The sequence below is a fragment of the Anas acuta genome, chromosome 2 (assembly GCF_963932015.1).
Source record: "Anas acuta chromosome 2, bAnaAcu1.1, whole genome shotgun sequence".
NCBI classification, from domain to species: domain Eukaryota; kingdom Metazoa; phylum Chordata; class Aves; order Anseriformes; family Anatidae; genus Anas; species Anas acuta.
Window position 1 is genome coordinate 108,998,565 of NC_088980.1, and position 24,861 is coordinate 109,023,425.

The 24,861-nt window shown below is 38.4% G+C and overlaps 1 protein-coding gene and 1 long non-coding RNA gene across 3 annotated transcripts; both read left to right on the top strand.

The window, feature by feature from the left end:
• The first annotated feature begins 712 nt into the window (after positions 1-712).
• Positions 713-6,485, top strand: LOC137850987 (uncharacterized). Of its 2 annotated transcripts, none has more exons than XR_011092936.1 (3): positions 713-914; positions 1,058-1,169; positions 3,759-6,485. It is a non-coding gene; the product is annotated as an uncharacterized lncRNA (long non-coding RNA). The 2 variants fall into 2 exon arrangements; XR_011092935.1 differs by having other exon boundaries at positions 4,476-6,485.
• Positions 6,486-8,600: 2,115 nt separating this feature from the next.
• NAPG (NSF attachment protein gamma) lies at positions 8,601-23,105 on the top strand. Its single transcript, XM_068671645.1, has 12 exons — positions 8,601-8,767; positions 10,372-10,439; positions 11,527-11,611; positions 12,193-12,210; positions 12,792-12,822; positions 14,366-14,475; positions 14,585-14,651; positions 15,354-15,424; positions 16,601-16,679; positions 17,403-17,482; positions 18,942-19,071; positions 20,161-23,105. The coding sequence occupies exons 1-12, from the start codon at positions 8,712-8,714 to the stop codon at positions 20,308-20,310; spliced, it is 945 nt and encodes a 314-aa protein (XP_068527746.1). The 5' UTR covers positions 8,601-8,711; the 3' UTR covers positions 20,311-23,105.
• The last annotated feature ends 1,756 nt before the right edge of the window (positions 23,106-24,861 follow it).

Genomic DNA, 24,861 nt, shown 5'->3' on the forward strand with positions numbered 1-24,861 from the left:
GGAGGGGGAAGGGTGAGTGAACAGCTGTGTGGTGCTTAGCTGCTGGTCGGGGGAAACCACAACAACATCAATGTAGTCATGTAACCAAATTAAAGCCAAAACTTTAATCCTGGTCCTTGACCTAAACAGTGAGTGAGGATCCAGATCCTGGCACTTCTACGTGATAGAAGTTCGTATGCAGCCCAAGTAAATACTTGAGTCAGGGGTCATGGGGCTAGATTTTGAAAAGTCCTGCATAAAGAAGAGATCTCAGAAAAGATAATTTAAACAGCATTAATGTCAACAAAAGTCATTCTGATTGCTTTATTCTTTATCTGTCGTGACTAGACGGATGAAAATCTATGAGAGCAATTTTGCCTTTAAGGTCATTTCCTTTTTTCTTTCTTTTATATTTTTTTTTATGTTTATTTATCTTATTTTAACGGGCTCTGTAGTAGTTTTCCTCAAAGAATGACTAGCAGAAATATGACCCTTACACACATCTCGTAGTTAATTCATTAGGTCTACTGATACCACTAAGCCCCTTATCAGGTGATTTCTCTTGGCGATAAGGAGCAATCAACCTTAAAACACTGAAGCCGGGTAGATGAGCCTATTCCACAAGGTCTCATGGCTCCACCCTGGTTAATTGAAATCTACCAGGTGGGCATTGTTTGACTTCTGCTATATAGGAAGCATGAGGAGGCATGGGGAAAATATTTCCTCAGGGGGGTTAAAGGCCTCAGATATGTAGGGTGCTTTTCTACTGCCATGGTCTTGCTCTCTCTGTTCCCCATTACACTGCTTTTTTCTTTGTGTTTTCTTCCATCTCTGTGAAATAGGTTTAGAAACATTATGAGCAACCAGTGCTGTAAAAGCCTTGTGGTGCGAATAGACTGGAAAGACGCTTGGAAGAGCCTCAAGTTCAGGACCTAGTAAGGGGCCCCGTTCCTGCTTCCCCAGGGGAGTTTAAGTCCTCAGTTATCTAGGGTGGTTTTCTACTGACATGGTAGAATAGAGTTGGTGTTCCCCAGCAGGCTGCTTTTTCTTTATGTTTTCTACTTTCTCTGTGAAATAGCTCTAGAGACTCCATGACTAGTTACATTGGTGGTGCCTTCTCAGTGCAGTAAGAGCCTGGTGGTACGACTTGTGAAGTTGCTTGGAAGTGCCGTGAGCTCAGGAGCTGGCAGGTAAGTGTTCTGGGTTCTAGAGTTGTTTCATGTTGGGGAGTGACCCCGTTCCCTAAACTCACAGCTCCTGGGCCCAAATCTGAGTTTCTTTTCTGTTACATGTACAGCCAGAGAGGGTCAGCCTCCTTTGTCTTTTGAGTCCGTTGCCTCCTAGTCTTAACATTTTTAGTGTTCAGTAGTGTACCTCAGGCTCTTGTATTTTGAGAAGGGTTGCACTCCCTTACGTAACATGGGAATCCCATTTTTCTGTCTCAAGCATGAATGGTGTAAGGTACTTAGAAATCATTGCAGATCAAAGGGAAGTGAAATTATCTTACCTGTCACCAGGTACGTGGGAGAACAGACCAACCCCCACCTCGCTACAGCCTCCTTTAAGGTACCTGTAGAGTGCAATAAGGTTGCCCCTTAGCCTTCTCTTTTCCAGGCTGAACAATCCCAGCTCCCTCAGCTGCTCCTTGTAAGACTTGTTCTCCAGACCCCTCACCAGCTTCATTGCTCTTCTGTGGACTTGCTCAAGCACCTCCATGTCCTACTGGCTACAGGGGAACTTCTGTTCAGTGCCTGGAGCACCTCCTGCCCTCCTCCTGCACTGACCTTGGGGTCTGCAAGGCTGGTTCTCACTCCTCGCTCTCCCAGCTGCTGTTGTGCAAATTTTTTTTCCCCTTTCTTAAATATGCTCTCACAGGGTCACAAACAACATTGCTTATTGTCTCAGCTCTACGCAGCAGTGGGTCTGTTTGGAGCTGGCTTAAACTGGCCCTTATCTAACATGGGGCAAATGCTGGATTCACCTCACAGAGACCACCTCTGCAGCCCCCTGCTACCAAAACCTTTCTACGTAAACCACTACACACTCTGAAGAAGAAAATTAAATCTGATGGCTTCTGTTATACAGGTGTGGTACTGAAATACCAGACAGCAAGTAATTTCACAGAGGCTGTTTGGAAAGTCTCTGTCAGAGCAAGGATCACAGATCCTTGAGCAAGATCCAGAGCAAGATCGCAGATAGTCTCAGTGCAGCCTCAGAATAATCCCTGATCATCCTTTTTGAGAGGTTTACTGGAAGAGAAATACAAACTCTGGTAGAAGAATAGCATGACATGCCTAATGTCTGCCTACACTTTAATAGATTTTTTTTTTCTCCTTCTGGAATGAAATTAATGAAAATCCTTAAATACAGAAAACAGGCTAGGGCTGAGGCTAGTGGTAATGCCTATTATGAACACTCTTTACAACCTGTTTCAACAAGTTTTTCAAAGGTTTCTAGTGACTGGCGATCAGTGCATGTCAAAGAGTGAATCTAGATGAAGAAGCCTATTGAAATCTTCTTAGAGCTTTTAGTAGTATTCATTCACACAGAGGGGCTGGAGAGGTTTGATTTTTTTTTATTTTTTTAATAAGGGATGGAAATTTCAGACACTTCAGTGGCTTGAGGGAGATTTTCTCTGGTCCACAGACAATTCTGAAGAAGCTTTTGTTACCTTTGTCTAGGGTCTAACACCTAACCTACAGACATAGTCTTTGTAGGAGATTAGGGAGTCTGTAGACCACTCAAAAGGAATCCTGTTATCAAGTTGCTCAATATTTTTAAAAATTATCTCAACGCTACATCTGAGAATAAGAATCACCAGTATTAACAGAGCTAAATGAACTGAAAAGTTTATTTTTTGCTTCTGGTGTTTAAACTGACAACAATAGACCTACACTTCTCAGTCAGACAGGCTGTTCACGAGCCGACTTCAATACCCTAGGAAGCCTTTAACAGCATACACATGTGATGCCAGCCACATAATTTTTGATAATCAGACCATTTAAAAAAGTCTCTTGTAAAAGAGCACAGTTTAGCACGTTGCAGACGCATACTGCAGCAGCATGATAACAGCGTATGTATGTAACAATTCAGAGTGGGAAAATTGGCTTGGAAAATAATAGGCTCTGATACTGTTATCTAACCAATGGTGTCACGAGGTAGGATGTTCAGATATATGACCAAAGTGATTAATCTCAGAAAGCATTTTGTGCTGAGGAATATAATACTGTATGTTTGAGGAATGTGGCAGATAATTGCGCCATGCTATCATGTGGAACAAAACCTAGCAACTGGTGATGCATGCCATGAAAATTAACTTAATTAAGGAGATCATTAGTAGTGCCTCTGTTGGCATCACAATACTAATATATCTCATTCATTGTTCAAAAGAGGAAAACACTGTACAGCAGTTTCTACCCCAGATTGCATTACTGATTCAAAAGCAATCAGGATGCAGCTACACATGTTCTTCTGAAGCAGGCTGTTGTGGGCTAACACCAGCAGGCAGGTAAGCCCACACACCAGTTTGCTCCCCTCTCCCAGTGGGATGGGGAAGAGAATCAGAAAGGTGAAAATGAGAAGACTCACAGGTCGAGGCAGTATAACAGGTAGAGCAAAAGCTGTGCACACAAGCAAAGCAAAACAGGAATTCATTCACTGCTTCCCATCAGCACGCAGATATTTAGCCACTTCCAGGAAAGCAGAACGTATGCATTACATCGTCTTGGGAAAACAAATGCCACCACCCTGAAGGACCCTCTCTTTCTTCTTTCCCCCAGTTTTTGTTGCTGAGCATGATGCCACATGGTGTGGGAGATCCCTTTGGCCAGCCTGGGCCAGCTGTCCTGGCTGTGTCCCCCCCCAGCCTGTTCGGTGGTGGGGCAGCGTGAGAAACAAGAGTCCTTGACTCAAGCACTGCTCAGCAACCACTGAAACATTGGTGTGCTACCAATACTGTTTGGGTCACAAATCTAAAACAGCACTATACCAGTTATGGTGAAGATAATTAGCCATATCACAGCCAAAACCAGTACATAATGAAAATGATGTTGACAAAAATTAAGCTAAAAGCAAGGAATCTCTTATCACTCCTCTGCAAATCTTGCTCAAGGAATGCAAAGCTATGCAGTGAACAGAAGCTATTAAAAGTCTGGACAGACTTATTGATTTTATTGGATGTTGGTGATCGGGCCATCGGAGAGGAAACTCCCAGGTTTTGTTTCCTCACTTTCTTCTTTATGGATACAGAGTAGAAGCTGGCATCTGGAAGAACCAATTGGCATGCACTTTGGCATATATCCTGTAGAAAAGTCAAAAAATCTAATCATGCTTTCAAAACTAATGAAAACTGTTGTTTCCAGCCCCTGTTCCAGGATCTATTTCAAACATTGTTTCAGTGACAGACTGAAGGATACACGTTCATGTCTAGTTATGAATGCCACTGGATTTGGGGAATAATGATACATTTCAAACTTTATTTTCGATGTTACTTTCAGCAAGGCACTGAGTGAGGACTTTGCATCTTGTGGAGAAGTTGCTGCTAAGCAATGAAAGAGCCATCAAGAGCCATTAACACTGGATGGATCCAAAGAGAGGAAAGAAGAGTGAGAGGCTTTCCACCAGGAGAGTCTGATGTGTGAGCCCTCTGTGGAGAACACTTCAGAAAGAAGGGGAGAGGAGAGAAAGGGGAGAGGTTTCCAGAGGTTCTGGAGTGGGAATGCTGGAGCAGAAAAGTTGTCGTGTCTTTAGCAATGTACATACTCTCCGCTAAAGAAGTTACTTCATCACCAGAAAAACAAGCTAAAGCACACGTTTAGCATGTAGTACTTAAATTGGCTTAAACAATTCTTGCCCTGACTTTATATTCCTGACTCCCTCTTTGTGCAAATGTGACCACTTGGTAAATCAGATGAGGGAACAGAGCCAGCTAAGAAATGACCTCGACAACAAAGTTTGAATTTGTTCAGGGAGAGACTACACAAATATTTGGGCTGGAAAAATGCAGGGTAGCAGTGGTGGCTATGAACACTCTTGAATAATGATGACCTGGTACTGGTACCCTGGTAATAAAGCTAGTACTGACACCAAAAGAAATATACACCAAACTATGCTATAAAAGTAGATAAAAGGGTCTCCATACCCTTTAAAAATGCTAACCAAACTGACTTAGATTGACAAGGGCTTGAGTATAATCCTATTATTTTGCAGCAGGGTTCCTTATCTCCATCTTTTTTTTCCTAAAGCCAGATCAGTTCTCCCATACAGATTATAGCATGGCTATACAGGAAACTACCAGCACATGTGAAAAGGCAGCACAACACAAAAATGGAATTTAGTGTATCACCAGCAACAACTGGGGTGTAGCACAGCAGGTGCAGTCAGGAATGTGTTTTCCATGGATTTGCATCATTGTATGTGGAAGTAAAAACCTTGTTTCCCAAGAAAATTATACAATAGATACAATTGCATTCCATATATCAGTTAATACCCCCTTTAACTTCTGAGGCCATTCACCAAATGCTACTAAACGTGACAGCACTAGAAACAAACACCAAAAAAATAGAAACTCTTTGCAGATAATACAAAGATAAACACAGTGGATAGAACTCAGTCACGGTGCCACTAAAGGACAACTGTAGAGTAACCTCTACACTTGCTAGGTAATAGGAAGACATTGTGAATGCTTCACACCGGGATGCCTTACAAGACACCAGAATGCCCTTTTCTACTCTCGTGTTTAAAAAACTGGAAAGCCCATTTGACATTACGTCCTTCCTCCAGCTGGGAAATTTATAATCTCTACTGTGTTGGTTCTCTGCTATCTGATAAAAGGTGTACTCACACTATAGTCTTCTGTTATTTAATTAATGACAATCAGCAGGGAGAAACAAATCTACAGACAATCAGTATTTTGCTGCCCTAAAAGCTACTTATTTGCTTTCTGCCATATCCATTAAGATGGGAACTAGTAATGTTTCACAGACCAACGAATTCTATAGAAATAACTCTGAGGACAGAAAAAGAAAAGGTACTGGAGCACTGAGGTGCTGGCACGTGGACGGAGTGATCGCAGAACACATTATTTTGTATGTAACAGGCCCAAAATGTGTCAGAGGCAATTGTTCATTAGACCACTAGTGTTAGTCGCAGTCTGCCTGTGAGGAGGAATATGCAGATCCCTCTCCTTCATCACAGGCAATTTCCTCAGCATGGTACTGTAGCTGTTGTTACTGTAGTTATGACTTCAATTCAGACACTAATAAATCACAATGTACAACTTTCCATGTCCTGCTGCCAAATGAGGGTGTCAGACAGTGCTGGGAAATCCAGATCTAGGAAAACTGAAATTCACCTTCCAGATCCAGTGGAGCAAAGATAGGATTGAGCAGCTGATTTAAAATACAGCTCACTGCACTCGGTGCTGACTTTCTGAACAAGCATGTGATGCATTAACAGCAAAGAAAAGTTAGAGTTAATTGGGAAACATTTAATTGTGGTCAACTTGATAGTCTCTTACAAGTAACAACAGCTCTCTGAGAGCAGCCCAGACTCTCCTCAAGCTGGGGCTGTGGATACACGCAGCCATTGTGGTGGTAGACGCTGTCCCCAGCTGCCTGCCTCCAGCCTCTTGCCAGAGGTTAGACCCCACGAATACTCACACAGGTGTTTTTTAATCCATTTCAGAAAAACAAACAAACAAAAAAACTGTGTTAATACACAACTTGTTTTTGATAGCATGCCTTTGTTTGGTATGGTGTACCTGAGGAAGTGTTTAGATGAGAGATAGAAACCCTCTGCAAGGTGCAGTGACAAAATCTGAGGATTGGCTACTGATCGATGGCTTCTACTGGTACAGCTATTTGCAGAGTTCCCACCTGGAATGTAAATAAAACGTAGAAAATTATATTTACAAAAGCTTGTCATTCTGAATGCTATCACTGTAAAAAATTGTCACATTGTACCTGGGTATTTTTAAATACCAAAGTCCAGTTCACAGGCAGGCAACAGATGCTGTGATATGATCCTTCCCAGATGCAGAATCTCTGGAGGTTCCGTGTCTAGAAAATAAAAGCTACCCAGGAATATCCTATTTCATTTAATACTACTCTTGGAAACTTGTCGTCTGGTCATTCCAGTATAAAGTGTAACCAGACAGTGCACATGTGTAGTCTCACAAGGAAGTGAACGGCTCTTTATATTAAAGGGAAAACAGCAGGCCAGAAACACTACCGCAAACAAACAGAAAACCAGGTCACTCACTGGGATCTTCAGAAGTGCTCTGCGAGATTATTCTGCCTGTTAATGCATCAGGCCTATAATTGCATTTTCACAGCTGTATTATAAAGACACTGCAGCGAGGTTATAGTGCCAGATTTATCCTGGCTGGGAAAAGCAAGACAGACATGATGACACAGGATTCTGACCGATCACCCAGTATATTTTACATGCTACCAGTGAGCACTTGCCACCTTCTTGCATATGCATTGTGCAGGACTGCCTATTTCCTCCCAGTACTCTCATGAACACTCTGTTCTGCTTTAGAAAGTTAAAAACATAACAAAACTCTTATATATATATATATATATATATATATATATTATTCCTACTTTGTTCTAGGATACAGAATAATAGTATGTAAGACTTAGTGGGGATTTTCCACCATCTGCTATAGATAGCCTCTCAAGTGTAACCAGTTAGCAAATTAAATTTCCATGTCATCAGGAGTGTGGGAGATGGTAAAGGAGGGAAAAGCAATTTAGAACCATGAGTTATGCCTATGTAGCATAAACCAAACCATGTCAATACTGCTTTTTTTTTTTTTTTTTTTTTTTTTTTTTCCCCTTCTAAGGTAGAAGAAATCACGAAGCTCTGATTTCTATCAGCAACGTGGACTTTGAATGACTCCTGCGGTCTGATAAAGTTTTGCAAATTTAAGCAGTTTTTCCCTTTGCTTTCTGCTCTCATGTTGATAACTATTTATCTTCTTTAGATTACTGAGAGGCAATACTGACATCCAAGTCTGGAGAATAAACACCTTTTTGGATCCATCCACTGATCTCCTGTTACTTAACGTTTCAGATCAGGGAATAGAGAGTGAAAGAAATTGAAAGTATGAGTGGTAATGCAAACTCCAGCATTTTCAGTTACTGAGCGTGTAGGTAGGGAATTTGTTGTAAGAGCTTGTGTTGGAAGGGTTGTGCCCAACCACCACTCATTTCTTCTGCTTTACATTTCTGCACCACCTGGCCCAGGGGGCAGCCTCCTACAAACACCAAGGGAGCGAGTATGAAAAGGCCTCTGGAGGCTTGTTACAGAGCAGGGAGCATCACAGAATCACAGAATTTCTAGGTTGGAAGAGACCTCAAGAAGTGTGATCCTTCCCAGTCTTTTGCCTGCGAGTTGCGCATTTCTACCAGAAACCATCACAATCTGAACACTGAGGGAAACACACGCTCATTTTTATTTTCTGAAAAGCTTCCAACGGCTTTTGGCCAGGTTGGGGCTGGGACCTCGAGCAGGCAACGCACCCTCCACCTCCTCGACACCCCCTGCCCCGCGCCTCACAGCGCCGCCCTCAGGCGCCATAACGGCCCCGCCCCGGCGGCCGCGCATGCGCGGTGTGGCGGCGGAGGCGGGCCCTGCCCTGCCTCCCCGCTCCCCTCCCCTCGCGTCCTGTGGCGGCGCCGTGAGAGGCAGCGAGGGGGCAGGCAGCGAGGCCGGCCGGCCGCGAGATGGCGGCGCAGAAGATCAACGAGGCCCTGGAGCACATCGCCAAGGCGGAGAAATAGTGAGCGGGCGGCAGAGGGGCGGCGGGGTGGCCGGGCGCCTGGCGGCTCGGCCCGGCTGCCAGGTCTACCCGGCTGTTGCCTCGGGGCTGCTGCCGGCCGGGCGGCTCGGCTCCCCTTCCCTTCCTCACCCCCGGGCCGCGGGGGGGGCGGCTTGGGAGTTTTAGTTCTGGCGGCCGCCCTGCGCGGAGCGGAGCCGCAGGGGAGGACTACGTCTCCCATCATGCCCCTGGCGGAGCGGCTTGGGGGGGGGGGGGTGGTCTCGCGGGGCGACGTGACCTGGGGGGGGGGGGGGGGTTGACATGGCGGTCGGGGCAGGGGCTGGTGGTGGGGGGTAAAGCAGCTTCGCCCAGCTGACACGTAGCTTAAAGGGCTTCACGCCTGCGTGTGGCAGGCTTTTAATTGCGTTTTGACACTGAATATAATAGGCTGCTGTGTAGATGCAGTAGAGCTGACTGTTCCAAAGATACCACAACATCAGTTACAACAACGGCAGGCACTTCCAAAATCAAGGATCAAAAGTAGTGATAGCAGAGAGACTGCCTTGCAATAACAAATGTGTACCAAATATTCTTTTCAAATTACCTGATGAAAAATGCCTTTCAGTGGAATTCCTTTTAAGCATATCTCAGAAAGCATCTGACGTAAAGCACGCTAAATTCATGAACTATGTACAGGTTAAAGGCTCGCATATCTTAGCTAAATGAGTTTGAGATTTTTTTTTTGTGATAAGAATAATACAAAGTGAAAGCTTGCTTTGGATTTGTGTGCTGTGGTTTTCATCCAAGTAGGATTACAAAACCAATATATGGTGCGTATACAGTGTTTTTTCCATGTTGAACATCTATTGCGTCTGAAGTGTCAGTCTGCAATAGATATGAAAATGAACTTCAAAGTTTTATATATATATATATATTTTAGTATATATATATATGTTCATATATATATATATATTGATATATTATATATTCATATATATATATATGAATATATATATCAATATATATTATATATATTATGATATATATTATTATATATATATATATTATGATATATTATATATTCATATATATATATATATATATATTCTAATAAGGAAATCATAGTATTGGGATCAGCATTGCCTGATGACTTGCCTCACTTTACAATGTATAGTTTTTCCTCACATGTATATGTGTGCAGCACCAGTAAGCGTCATGAGCTGTTGTGGATGGATTAATGACAAATCCGTGAGGCTTTGTGTTTGTGTTGGGAGGTAAATTATTTCACTTGTGTATGGAATGGAGAGGCTGACAGCTCTCAATTAGAAGTATTTTTTGTTTGTTAACTTCCTACTGCTGAGGAGCTGGGCTTGAGGTGACTCTTTGGGGATCAATTTAGAAGCATGTTAGGACAGGGCATGTAACTCAGGAGATAATTGCAGTGCTTTGAGCAATGCCAAACAGTGTTGGCGTTTATTTTTGCAGTTGGGATGCCACTGTATTGGCACAAGGGTAGTCACTCCTTTTCAGATGTCGTCTAAAGTTCTAAATATGTATTAAATGCTGGAAAGGTAAAATATAAAAATATTAGTAATTGTTAATAAGCCTTTCTTCTTGTATTTTAGTCTGAAAACTGGATTCTTAAAGTGGAAACCAGATTATGACAGTGCAGCTACCGAATATGGGAAGGCAGGTATGTGTGACCGTAAATATGGACACATACTTTATGGTTTCAAAATACTCTTTAAGCTTAAACTCTGATAATAGTTTACATATTTTCAGTATGTTACTCTATAAGTAAAACTGTCGTAAAGACTAAAGTAAGAAGAAGGAAGATTCCTAGTAGCACTGTAAAATAAATTTCGAATTGTACTTGGAGGTCTAGACCAGTTGCAAAACATTTTTTTTCTTCTCAAGCTTACAGCGTCTACCTTGGGTATTATTATGTGTCACAAAAATAAAGCTTTCGTCCTTCCACTTGTCCGCCCCCAAATCGTATGACCTTCCCAGCAAATATTCTAGCTGTTCTTAAGTCTTCGCTTTTTCATCATCTGTTGAAGTATGTCTTGACTAAGACTGTCTCAGTAAGGTAGTGACATTGACAGGTTTTTTTAGTTACAGTAAGATCTCTTTCCTCCTTCTTTTCTGCAGCAAATGTCAAACCAAACATAAAACTCTTACTAGATGATTTTTTTAAACGAATTTTTTTTCTTTCTTTCTGAGAGTAGGCATTTCTACTTACTCATTTAAGCCTGAATTAAAAAAAAAATAATGGAGGAGCAATTAAAGCTCTTACAAATTGAAATTTACTTGAAGTCCTGCCTCAATATCCTATCTAATGGAGATACAAATACATATTTGTGCCCTGAAGTGGTTTTGTTGAGGAAGTTGTTATTGGTTTGTTTTGTTGATGATACACTTCTATCACTACCCTGCTGACTTCGTATAATCTCTACTGATTAAACCTATATATACATGTGCATTTCTGTAGTTTTATAATTAAAATGCAGAGTGAGCGAGTTTGTAAATCCATCTGACTAGATTATGTATAACAGTGATGTTATGCAAGTGTTGTTGATAATAAATGTTTTCAATGATAACTAAGTGACTAATGAAGCAAGGAGGACTGTTGTGGGATTTTTTTGTCCTCAATTTAACAAGCCCTTCAATTTATCTAAAGAGTCTGTTTATATCTTTAGGTGATTAAATACTTGAGCAGAAGTGATGAGAAAAAAACAACAGGCAAATTGTAAATAAGAACTTTATTTAATTTCTTGCAGCCGTTGCTTTTAAGAATGCCAAGCAGTATGACCAGGCAAGGGAAGCCTGTTTGCGAGAAGCTGAAGCACATGAAAACAATAAAGCGTATCTTTTCATTGTTTTTCTTTTTTTCGAGAAGCTGACTGTTTGCTACTTAGAATGGGGTAATGGGTGTTTGTAGAAAATGTTTTTAATATATTTGTTCATTTCATCAATCTAAGAAGGTTCTCTTCTGGAAGAATATTCCCGCATGCTAAAAACTCTTTTGTTTAGCGAATCTATGTTGTTTTAAATAGTATTTGGCATGATAAGGTGCTGACCAGTGCCTGAGATGCCTAGGTACTACTTCAGAAATTAATATATAAATATTTTTAATTTCCTACAAAGAGATGATATGAATTAAATTGAACTGACATTATTACAATGCTCATGACAGTATTTAGTAACCAGGAACGTGTTTTTAAATACTTTTTACAACTTTACATGTGTGATTATACTGTAGTATGTTGCATTTATTTTGTCCTTAGATGCATTTATTTCTGATACCTTGCCTACAAACCTAACGGGTTTTATTTGCATTTCTGGGAGATCTTTGTTTGAAACAAGTTGTGTAAGATTTTGTAGACAATCTTTCTTCATTATAATTTTATGGATTTTGTCCTTGACTTTGGCAATGTTACTTCCAGGCTTTTCCATGCTGCCAAGTAAGTACAGGTGCACCAGCTAATCTGAAACAAGTTTTCTGATTTACGGTACAAGCATGAGCTATCATTTTGGTCTCATTGTAGTAAATGGCATGGTTCAAGTGATTTCACCATTTTAGAATCAGTTTAATGAAAGCACAGGCTAGGAAGGCCTGAAAACCTGCAGTGGCTATCTGAAGAAACAAGGATTTCCCAATCCACAATAGCTTTTGATATCAAGTACTCTTTCTTACATTAAATTTTTTATAAGCTAGAAATTCTGCACTGTTGAGCTTACAATGAAATTTAATTGAAGAATGCTTCAAAGCAAGCAGGTAATGACAATTGAAATATTACCTGTGGGTCAGATCATGAGAATAGATTTTTACTGGGAGATCGGAAGGTGTGGTTGAAATACTTTATTTGTGGAAGATAATCTTACACATGTATTGTCTCATTACATAACTTAAAGCGCTTGAAACATCTTCAAATTATTAAATATTAACAGTGAAGTGGTAGCTCATGCAGGTTAACATTTGCTGCGTACTTACAGCTTGCTGAAATACACCATATCTAACTAAATTGTAAATTTTTCTCTGCAGAGCTTATGAACAAGCTGGCATGATGCTAAAGGTATTTTCATTTACTAGTTCTTATTAAAAAGTACTCTTTTATAGTGAGTAGATAGTTTTATCTCACTCAACCATTTTAAAGATAGATGCAAGCAAATTGCATGTTACATTGCTGTTCTTCTGGTGACTTACAGTCCCCACCAATACCCTCAAGTAGTTAGGGAACGTGCATTTTTAATTGGAAGCAGTTTTTTGGGTTCCTTTTGTAGAAAGAAAGGTGAGGGCCTCATGTCAAAGAATGACTGAAGACTGATGCTTCTGCTCTAAACTACCAGAAATTCTTGCCTTAAATGGGGAAGCACCTAATTGCCACTTGGATGAGCAGTAGATTGAAGTAAGAGAAATAAAAGCTCATGTTCTAGCGCTGATACTTCTTTACAGTTGAGCAAATACTGATGACATCGGTAAAAGAACAATCCTGAAAAGAGGGGTGGTAGAATCAGGTTAACTCGTGGGAACAAGACGATGTGGTTCTCTTTATTTTTGAAAGTGAAATATAAGTGTATAAGTGTCTGGTAGAATTTGGAAGCTGTAGAATGAGGAGGCAGTCTTGTTTTGCCTGTTTGCTCCATTAGTACTTGTATAACGGGGCAGTGGAATAGCATTTTTGCTTGAAATACATCATTTGTGAAAGAAAAGTATTTCTACTTATTTGACATAGGGTAATATATATGTCATGTAATTCTTAAATGCATGTTTTCAAAATATGTATCTAAATAATTAGTTTAAATATAAATATTAAATTATAAAATTATATTAAAAATTAAATATATTAGTTGTTATCCATTACCTCAGCCATACTGCATGCATATGGTCTTTCAGTGAGTTTTGGGTGAGATCTCCAAACTTAACACGGCAGGTTATTGTAAGTCTTCTAATAATTAGTATTCACTGCTGTAATCTGATTGTTTATGAGAATCCTGATTGTGACCTTTTGTATGAGTGTGTAGTAGTGAGTCAATAGTTTTATAGATGACTAGGTGGTATCATTTGGGCATCACTAAATCAGTGCTTATTAATTTTGGTACTTAGAAGCGAATTTGGGGTTTGTATTCAATCTTCAAATCTATTCAAGACTGTAAATACAAATTAGAATCTTAGTCTGATGCTCAAATCCAATCTGACAGGAAGGTCAGCGTTTGTGTGAACTGCTGCTTAGATGCTCCCTAGCTGCTTGTTGAGTCAGATTTTAAAAATGGAAAGATTGAATTCAAAGATTCGTAGTGAGAAAACTCAGTTTTAAGTTGGACTGAAACCTGCAGAGGGAGTGAAGTTTTTGGTCTGACTCTATATGGCTGTGAGACCTCCCTGCTATGTGTCCACCTCTCTATGGTTATTCAGTGAATTTGTTGAACTCTACTAAACTTGTTCTTCACACATAAGTGGCAGTGCAGAAGGTGCGTTTCTGTACTGCTGCATATTCTGTTACTTTTTTTGTAAGCTGAAACCTCTAAATATATAATTGTGTTACAGTTTGTTTTGCTTTGTTTCATTTGCTTCATAAGCACAGCTCCTGACGGCAGTCTCCCTCTGTTTCTTTGCAGGAGATGCAGAGACTCCCTGAAGCTGTCCAGCTAATTGAAAAAGCCAGTATGATGTACCTGGAGAATGGGACACCAGATACAGCAGCAATTGCACTGGAACGGGCTGGAAAGTAAGCTCGTGGTATTGCTAGATAGAATACCTGTGGGGCACAAGTATCTCATTGGTTGCTTCCCTTTTGATGCTTTCATCTGAAGAGAAATTACTTCTGTTTGTCACAGGTTAATAGAAAATGTGAGCCCAGAGAAGGCTGTACAGCTCTATCAGCAAGCAGCATCAGTGTTTGAAGTAAGCTTTACTTTTTTTTTTTTTTTTATTATTTTCACCAGCAAAGAACTTTCCAGTCCCAGAAAGTAAACTGACTTGGATGAATTGCTGTTTAGGATCAGCTGTGAAGCTAAGAAAATGCCTAAGGGTGGCCTCTAAATTATTTTTCCCTCCTTTCACATCAGTGGCTGAGTAATGAAGCTGAAGGGTTTTAGTGCTGTACAGAAGAAGATTATAAAAGTGAGGGGTCAGTTTTTTTTCTCAGTTTGGGACTTGATGAAATTTGACTGCTGTATGTTGTTGTTTTCTGCCTCTTGTTGGTCTGTCCAGAGCGCAGGGAATAAGGCTTCCGTTTAGTCCTGGAATCTAAAGCAGTTTGAAATTCTTGAAGGCACAGAATTAAGAGTTTGCTGAAAGCTCCACCAATCCCATAAGCCTTTTCATTATTGTCTGGCATATTTCTCTATAGGTGGTTGTTATATGACTCTAGATTAGCAAGGCTGCGTTGACATTGCTTTGCTTTCTAGATACATACAGGAGCTGGCTGTAGGACTTGGTCACACCAATACTCCTCGTGTTTCACTTGAGTTTGGGAACTGCTGGTATATATGCTGGTGATTGGTTGTTTTTTTGGATACAGACAACATATTTAGTTTAAGGTCTTTTAGTCTTAATCCTATGCAATGGAATATGAACGTGTAATTTCTTTTTGGTCTTTTCTAGAATGAAGAACGTTTACGGCAAGCATTAGAAATGTTGGGGAAGGCTTCAAGACTTCTAGTCCGAGGTCGCAGGTATAGATTTATAACTATTTCTCCTTAAATGCAGTTGAATCTTTAACAGTGATTTTTTTTTTTTTTTGTTGCTGTTCAAACTTAAATGCAGTTTCTGTGGAATCTAAGACTACCATGTTCATCCAGGATCCACGTGTTCTGGTAGAGGAGAATGTGACTTACAAGGCTGTGTTTCCTTTGTGTTTATTGAGTAGCTATAAAGGACCTACATCAGTTTTCACTAATTGTAAAACTACTTTTGGAAATTTTTTCTTCCAGCACTAATTTGTAGCAAGTGTTTGGAAATATTTTACCTCTGTCTAATATAAAACAGGGAAATTAAGTTATGAAACTGAGGAGAGAAATCTGTTGGCAGTGTTCTGATTCTGGACTTCTGAGAAGTGTGTGTCTTCGTTTCTCAATGGCAATTTATTTTAAGTGCTTATTACTGGCACCAAACTTGAGCTGCTGTTCAGCTTAGACTTGCTTCACTGAAACGTGCAGTTTCTTTGTCTGCATCTGTGTTTCTGGCTACTTTTAAGAAGCTTTATTTTGTTGTGTAATTGTGGTCAGAAAAATAAATTTATAGATTAGTGTCAAAATCTTTCTGTGCAAGAGCAAGTTAACGTAGCTGCCGAACATCTGAAACATGGTTGCTCTGCTACTTTATAGTTAATGTGCTATCATTCATTTGTAGAAATTTAATATAGTAGTTAAAAGGAGTATTCAGACTGGAAACCAGCTACTATGTTTTTTCATCGCTTGTTGGCATCAGATATACTGATCGCTTATAGTAACATTATGACATAGAAATCTGATAGAGGAAATCGTGCGGCATTCATCTTGTATAATCTTGCGAAAAGTGAGGTTTTGTCTGAATACCAGACGTGTTCTTGGCTTGCATGCATGCGAAAAGTATTGTTGACTATATGTATTTATATATATTTACATACATTTTAATATAAATATTTATATATACATTTATATACGTATATACATATACATATATATAGATAGATAGATAGATACTCTTAATAAGACCTGGTGCTGATTTTAGTTCTTTTGCTTTTTATTGAGGAAAGCTTTGTGGGTGTATTAGTTAAACAGCTCAAAATGAGCCTCAGGTTTATTATGCTTGTTTCCTGGTACTGATACTCATAACTGAGTAGTGTTTTTTTTTGTTTTGTTTGTTTTTAGATTAGATGAGGCTGCATTGTCTCTTCAAAAGGAAAAAAGTATTTATAAGGAAATTGAAAATTATCCAACATGCTATAAGGTAAAAATCTAAATTACAATTTCTGATGGTGCATTTTTTTCTGGGCAACTGACATAAGCTAATGGCTGAATTCTGTCTGACAACATATACCTCTTGATTCAGGGATATCTTTCTTGTTAAAAATAAGAATGTGTGGTTGTTCATTCTTCCATCACCTCTGTATTTTTCACCACTGTAATGTTTTGAAGATAGGATTCTATTACCTGTGGGAGCTATAGTGATTTATGGATGGGCCTTCAAATTGATTTGAACAAGACCAATTTTCTGTTTTGAAAGCTGAATTAATTTATTTTGAAACAGGAAGAGAGAGAAGGAGAATCATGAACATATTCTTACTGTATTTTTAATAGGATTGTCTTCTGGTCTGTGTTTAGCTTGATTTTATTTCTTCAGCATTCTTAGTAGAAATATTTGATTTTGGTTCTAAATAAGAATTTGTGATAGTTTGTTTCGGGTTTGCATTCGGCATGACCTGTATGACGAACCACAAAAAGAAAAACATTCTCGTTTTGTGCAAGAGTTCATTATAACATTAGAGGAGATAACCTATTTCATACCAGCTGATGGCTTACTACTCTTTCATGATGTTTTTGTTCCAGTATATTAGAATCATTGAAGACTCATAGTGATCTTTTCACACTAAATATTAGCAGTCCATTATCTTTTTCATATTTTACTTTTTTTTTCTAAAGAAAAATTTGTTTCTCTTTTTTTGTTGTTTAGAAAACTATTGCTCAAGTCCTAGTTCATCTTCACAGAAATGATTATGTTGCTGCAGAAAGATGTGTGAGGGAAAGCTATAGGTAAGTCTGCTTCATATTTTATAATTTTAAGCTGAATATTTCATTAATGGTGATTCTTTCTTATGAAAGAGCAAGGGAAACACGCTCTGTCAATAAGTTTTAAACCTTTAAGTCTACTGGCTTACAGTGCATTCTGTATTAGATAGCCACCTATCAGGAATATTTTTTTTCTCTTAACAGGTTCAGCAGTAATTGCCATTGTGGTATTTGTATTAGTGAATATACAATACTTATGTACAACAGGTGAAATGAGATTAAAATTTGAAGTTTATTTTCAGTTTTTCCTTGTTAAAAGCTGAGCAGAATACTGTTACGGCCAGACTTCTTGCCTTACTGATAGCCTTTGGCATGTCTCTTTTTCAAACAGAACAAGGATGGATTACCTATTTGTAAATTCATATTCAGGATTAAAAGTGTGGATTTCTGAATGTCCCTAACAGATTTTTTTTTTTTCAGAATCTTTTTGCCATATCATGTGTTGAGGCCCTTAAAAAGTTGAAATCGTAACTTTTCATTACCACATTTTGTTATTTTGAGGATGAAAATGTTTAACAAAGCCTCAAAATGCTCAGTAGCAGCATCCATGTACAATCAATAAACCTGTCTAGTATGGTGATTAGACTGAGGGAAAAATTCATCTAAAGGTTTTTGTTGAAGAAAGACTTGTAGCATGTGCATTACTACATTTCTGGTTCTGTTGCTGCAGACTATCTTGCCCTTGTCATGCCTTAAAAGAAGAAAAGCAAGATTTCTCCTTTTCACATTTTTTTTAATAGTTGATTGAACTGAAAGATAAATTAGAAAGTAGGAACTAGTCCAGTTCCAGAATACAATGAAATGAAGCAAGTATTCTTTATATACCCAGGAGAAAATTGTGATGTCAAAATTTGGATTAGTGTTTTACCATAAACCTCAGAGGCTTTCCTACAGCTCCTCATTTCAGCCTTCATTTGGACTTCAGTAACAAAATACTGAAACAACGTGGTTTTACTTAACTATATGTTTCAAGTGAAATGACGTGAACATATATGTAAGTTGTATAGTTATTGTATTTTTAGAAATAAGCTGTTAAAATCCATCTTTAAACATCTTGGCCATATTTTCTGTCTTCAATTTGTATGTTATGAAGAAATTTGTTACAATTTTTTTCTGTACATAAAATGGAAGAGACTTAATTGACTAGTCATAAAAAATGAAAAAAATTAATCTCTTTTTGACTTGGCTGTGATTGCAGTCTAATTCTCAGCAAACTAATACTGCTGAAAGTTGAAGTTTATGGATATGATCCATGTACATAGAGAAGTCAGCATTAGACAGTTCGATGGAGTAAGTAGTGCATTAGATTCTTAATCAGTTCCCAGCTCGTCTGCGTATTTATCAGTGGTATTTAAAGATAGAATAGGTGAGCACCAAATAGATTGCTGGAATGTCCTAAATATGAACTCTTAATTTTCTTCAGTATACCAGGATTTAATGGAAGCGAAGACTGTGCAGCACTAGAGCAGCTTCTAGAAGGGTATGACCAGCAAGATCAGGACCAAGTTTCAGAAGTCTGTAACTTGCCACTCTTCAAATACATGGACAATGATGTAAGTGGGTATAGGTCTTAAATTTTGTTTGTTTGTTTGTTTTTTTATAATCCTTTTTGCATGTTTAGTTTGAGAGAAATTTTTGTCTAATAGAGGAAAATAAGGTAAGCAAGGTCCATACATTTATTGTGACTTGCTCTGTCATCCTACCTTGTGCCTGCAAAATTATTTTTTTCACTTTTTTTTGACTTTGCTGCCTGCCCCTGTGAGTTCCCACACTGATCTGTGCTGAATGATGGGAAGACTTAGATGAAAGAGCAATTTATTATCAATATGCGGAGTCTGTTTAAAGAGTTGTCCAAAATGCAGTTCCCTTTTCATTACGTTATTTTCATTAGTTATGGGGCCAGAACACTTCGTTGCTAGAGGTTTATCTCAGAAGTATTGTGTTGCTGCCTGCATAACCATTACCGAATGAATGTGATGTCTACAGGATGGCCTTGCTGGATGCTTTTTCAGTGCTTATTCTATAGAGAATCAGTAATTTGTGAAATATTTTTTTTTCACTTTAAGAAAGGTAGTCCATATTGTGGTGTTTTTTTTTCTTCTTTTAAATTGTAAATTTGTAGGCAGAAGGTATAAAGATAGGAAAGCCATAACATAACAAACTTTGTAACAGTATCAACTAATATTACTTTATTACTATGCTGCATAGTAAAAACCAAGGTACTAATTATATGGAAAAACACTTGTGAGACTTAAATGAACCATAACTGGATAATATGTGCAGAGGTGCACACTGAAATTGTTTATGGTGTTTCTGTTTTTTTGTTTTGTTTTTTAATTCCTTCTGAAAAGCTTGAACAGCTGAAGCTGTAGAATCCAAGGTCAGGTAGGATGGGGCTTTGAGCAACCTTGTTTAGCAGAAGGTGCTAAACCTTACCCATGGCCTGTGGCAGGGAGGTTGGAACTAGATGATCTTAAGGTCCCTTCCCAACCCAAACCATTCTATGATGATTATATAATCATTTGGCAAAATTATTGTATAATACACATTATTGATATAGTCAATTCTGTGCAGTGTAATTTAACAAGACTATTTTGTGATAGTAAAGAAAGTAAACTTACCTTTTTCTTTTTTCTTATCAGTATGCCAAGCTTGGTCTTACCTTGGTGGTCCCAGGAGGTGGGATCAAGAAGAAATCTCCAAACACTGCACAAGACAAAACAAGAGGACCAGCCACGGTGGGCTCTCATGCTGATGAGGAAGAGGATGAATATTCTGGTGGACTGTGCTAGCTGCAGATATATGTTATCTTAAATATCTAACTTGTTTGTGATGTTGAGCATATCCAAAGGTACCAGATTTACCAGAGCTTCATTGCAATTGTGATACGGGAATGCTAATATTAGCTTGGCAGCTTTTGGGTACAAAAAAAAAGGAGAAAGAGCATGATTGTACCTTTCATCTTGAAACACCTTTGGATTTCATTTCTTACCTCGTAGGAGCTTCTTCAGGGCCCTGCCTGCAGTTTATGGGGAAAAAAAACGAGGGAAGTTTTTACTAAAAGCACAGCTTAAAACGAAACCAAAACTCTGAAGAGAGGCACTGGGGTTAGGGAGAGCGGCACAAAATTTGAAATGCTGGATTTCAGTACCTGACACTTTTTTGTCCCCAATAATATGTTTGTGATTGTTACTGAGTTAAATGTTAAGGTCATTAAATGAACATCGTCTGGATGTTCATCTCCTGTTTAACATTGTTTAAGGGACACCGTGGCACGGAGGGATTTTCCACTAGAGTAATCACAAGGGGGAACATTCAGTTTGTTTTAACATGTTTTTAACCTCACTGTGGAATATTATTTTGGTATCTTATTCTTTGCAAGGAATATCCATGTGGTTGTAGAAAACACTAAGCCAGCTACTGTGGAGAAGTTTTGCAAGGTTAAAGACATAGATATGCACATCTTTCATCTTATATTGACCTGAAATCTTTTGAAATATGTGAGTGCATAGTGTTTGTATGCATACCATTGAATGCATACCTTGGGAATGGAAGGAGTGGACAACCTTTCTAGCACTGTTTCCATATGCCATAATGGAAATATGCCACTGTTTCCATGCATGCCATAATTAAAAACAAAAATGAAGGTAGCAGTTAATGTGTGTTAAATATAAAGTTCAGGAGACAGTGTTTAGCAAAACTTAGGTGGAATGTTTCAGTGATACGATTGAGCTTCGGAGTTTTTCAGATGTTCACTTCCTAATCAATACTCTGGTCTGCAAAGACGTTTCATTTCTTTTGTATTTTCAAAGCATAGAACAGCTATCTCTTACAAATGGCATTTTTCAAACTAGCTCAAATCCAAAATAACCAAATTTTAAAGCATCTTCTCCACTTCTATTTGATTACAAGTTGTCATGTCTTTCACAAGCTTCTTTAGTGTCTAAATTAATGTGACCATTCTATGCTTAAAAGTTGACAACCCTAGAAGACGAATCTGTGGTCTGTTTTTTCAGACCCTAATCAAGATCTGCACTAAAGTGATGTCCAAAGTTCAATAAGCAGTAGACCAAAAGCACAGTGTTAAGTGTCAATACAGTTTCTGCCACATTAAGGAATTGAATGGCTTCAAGAATACCAAGTGTGTCAGATGTAATTGTGATTAAGGTAGACTTTGAGGGCTAATGTTCACTATTCTTGGGGTGGATAGCACTGAGTAGCATAGCAGTGGGTGCACAAACTACACCACGATTGTAGGCAGGACTGCTGTAAAAGTCATGTTATTCAATTTAATAGATGTTCAGAAAAAGTTTTTTTTTCTTTTTATTATGTAATAATCTCTGATTTCAAAGCTGTTTGAGAGCTTTTTAAAGCTGTTTAAACCTGTTGTTCTGTACTGTCTGATAGATAATTTCCCTCTGTTATTAAGGATGTACGTAAAAGTTTTTGTACTTCTGAAAAAAAAAAATAGCCTAAATGAAATTTTAGGAAGTGAGTTGCTTTTCTCTCAGAATGATTACTAATATACATGAAAGATGTTTCTTGAAGACCTTCCTGTAACTCTTCTTTCTTCACCACTGAGGAAACTGAGGTGAGGTGTTCAACCTTCTGCCTTCTGGATTTGTTCATGAAGGTCACCACGCACTTTTTTACGGGGAGTTTTTATTATTATTTTTCAAGCACATTAAGAAGCACTGGGAACACTAAGTAATTTTCCCTGCTTTTCCCTGCTTCCATTTCTGAAATTACTTTTGGTGAATGGTCCCAAGGAGTTTACTACTTCGTGTGTGCAAACAGTATATACTGAGAAGAAGACATGCAAGCAGGAAAGAACTTAATAAAATTGGTTCATTAGGATGCTTTTTGTGTTGGAAAAAAAATATGCAAGGCTGTCTCTTACCCACTCCTTCAGCTTTTTTTCTTTTTACCTTGTGCCAAGTATGGAAAATCTGGGGGCAAAAGTAACTGATGCTAAACACGTTAAGCTGCCATTGAATTTAAAGGGGTTTCTCTGAATCTTAGGAACAGAATCTTAATCTTTGATTGCAATGTTGCTGTAAAGACCAAATCTGCAGAAATGGAAGTGTCTGAAAATAAGATGGTCTATTTTATATAACTTATTCTCCTATTTTAGGCAATGAAAGTGTGATAGGAATGTTATCTGCCTTTTAGCAAATGTTTAACTATAGAAGATGCTGTCTGTATGTTATGTATAAGTGTTTGTTTCTATCTTTCAAAGCAATTTGCACACTTCTGTAAATATAATTTAAGTGATTTAAAGTGAAAAATACACCATTTTCAGCAAGGAAGTTTCCAAAACTAATGCTGGCTGTAAGAAAATTAAAATTAAACTTGCATGAAGACTGAGCAATGATCAGTGTAATGTATATGAAATTAGATAATTTCTAAATTATCTGTAACTTAAGACTGAGTATGCCCAAGTGCAGTGTGAAATCTGTGCTTTATTTGTTCCTTTCCCAAATCTGTGATGTATTAGATTATGAAGTGTGTTTGTAACAGCTCTACAGATGCTGCCTCTGAGAAGAGGCTGTGTTTCACCAACATGAAAAATAAAACTTGAAACTAACACACTTGTGCTAGCTTTCCCTGTTGTTGATCAGGTCCTACTTAGCACTGCCATTTGAGAATTAATGTGTTTTCTTTTGTAATCCCAAACAGATTTCATGTGATCATTTGTCTGATTCTGTTTGCCAGGCATTGCGGATATATTATGTGATTAAGGACCTAAGTCTTGGGAACTTGCTGGCTTGGCTTTGGGTATTGCAAGTCAGTGGTGTCCAGTCTTTGCAGCATGTTCATTCGACATTTCCTTACCATCCATTTAATTTTATATGTTTTTCTATTTTATTTTATTGTAAAATTTTATTTGTTTCTCTAACTGACCTTTTGGTACCTTTCTGCTGGCTTTCATTATCAAGGAAATGACATTTATTAGGCATTTCTGTCCACTCAGAATAAAAATTATGTATGTGTTTCGCCTCTGTGCTGATATGTAGCATCTTGGTTGATGGCACTTCACTTCCTAAAGGTTTGTATTCAGAAAACATTGTTATAGTGGGCGATCATCAGACTGGAATTTGTCATCTTTAACAAAGAGAGAGAGAGAAGTAATTCTCCCAAGTTCTCAGACTTACTTTTAGCTAGGCATAGTAATTAATGGTTTAGCAAAATGATTGTAGTGATGGGGGAGGACATGCAGATCATTAGATCTTCAGAGATAAAGCACTTGTCTCCACATTTGGGCTGGTTGAATGTATAGCAAACTCTTGAAGTCTTCTGGAAGAATACATCAATGTGCTCCAAGATTTACCTGAGTATTCTGAAATCCAGAAAGGACGGGGAACAATGATGGAAACAGCACAGACATGAAGAAAGTCCCTGCATCAAACTGTGCTTGAGTATTGATATTGACTGTAACTGAGGTATTACGTGTGCCTCAGGACTCTGAGAGGCTAAAAGAGGTGCCTGGACCAAAATGACAGGGTCAATTAAATGTGGAGGATATCCTGGCCACAATAACTTGAACGTTAATTTTCAGCAAAGAACTGTTTTGGAAAGGTGTAAGAAGAACACATAGAAGTGACATAAATGGCTATTTAAGTCACAGATTTTTGCTGGTTTAAAACCAAGACTTGGAAGTGTGGTAAATGGGAAGGTAAGGTTAGTTTGGTTTTAGAATGATTTATTCTTTACCTATGGCATTTTAGTTGTATGTTGAAGTGTCACTGTTGGATATTTAAGCAATTCTATGGATACTTGGAGTTTTTTCTTCTCAAGTGTAGTTTGTAATTTTTTCCTGTTTATGGTAGTTAGGTAGTATTTAGATTAGTATCAATGCAGTCTGTGCATCTTGGTCTGTGTTAGTGTTTGAGCTATTGTTAGCTCTGTGCAGGAAATAAATAGTGGAGGGAAAGTGAAACAGTTCCTATCAGTGGTGTGTCGGTTAACGTTAGTTACATCAGAGTGCTCATAAATAATTCATGTAAGCTGGATGCATGAGTGTGACAAAAAAAAAAAATAAAAAAAAATCTGTGTAGGTAAGCTGTTTCCATTGAGGTTTTTGGAAAATGGGATTTTTTTGGTGGGATTCCTTTGCAACAGCAGTTATTGCAAAGTGGCAGACCCTGAAACCTGGATGAGTAAGTGACCATTATGCCTTACCCACTTGCTACAGTGATATATTTTTCAACAAAATGTTGTGGTATGTTCTTGTGAAGAATGGGTAGCAGTGCATCTATGCAATGTGAAGATGTGTTTCTTGTACAAATAAATGAAGAAGGTAGCACAGTACTACCAGAAGCATGAGGTTAACCTGAAAATTG

Coding starts and splice junctions, on each gene's coding strand:
- NAPG (XM_068671645.1), top strand. CDS start 8,712: ATGGCGGCGCAGAAGATCAACGAGGCCCTGGAGCACATCGCCAAGGCG. Junction 12,823..14,365: donor AAGCTGGCATGATGCTAAAG/GTATTTTCATTT, acceptor GTTTCTTTGCAG/GAGATGCAGAGACTCCCTGA. Junction 14,652..15,353: donor AAGCAGCATCAGTGTTTGAA/GTAAGCTTTACT, acceptor GGTCTTTTCTAG/AATGAAGAACGTTTACGGCA.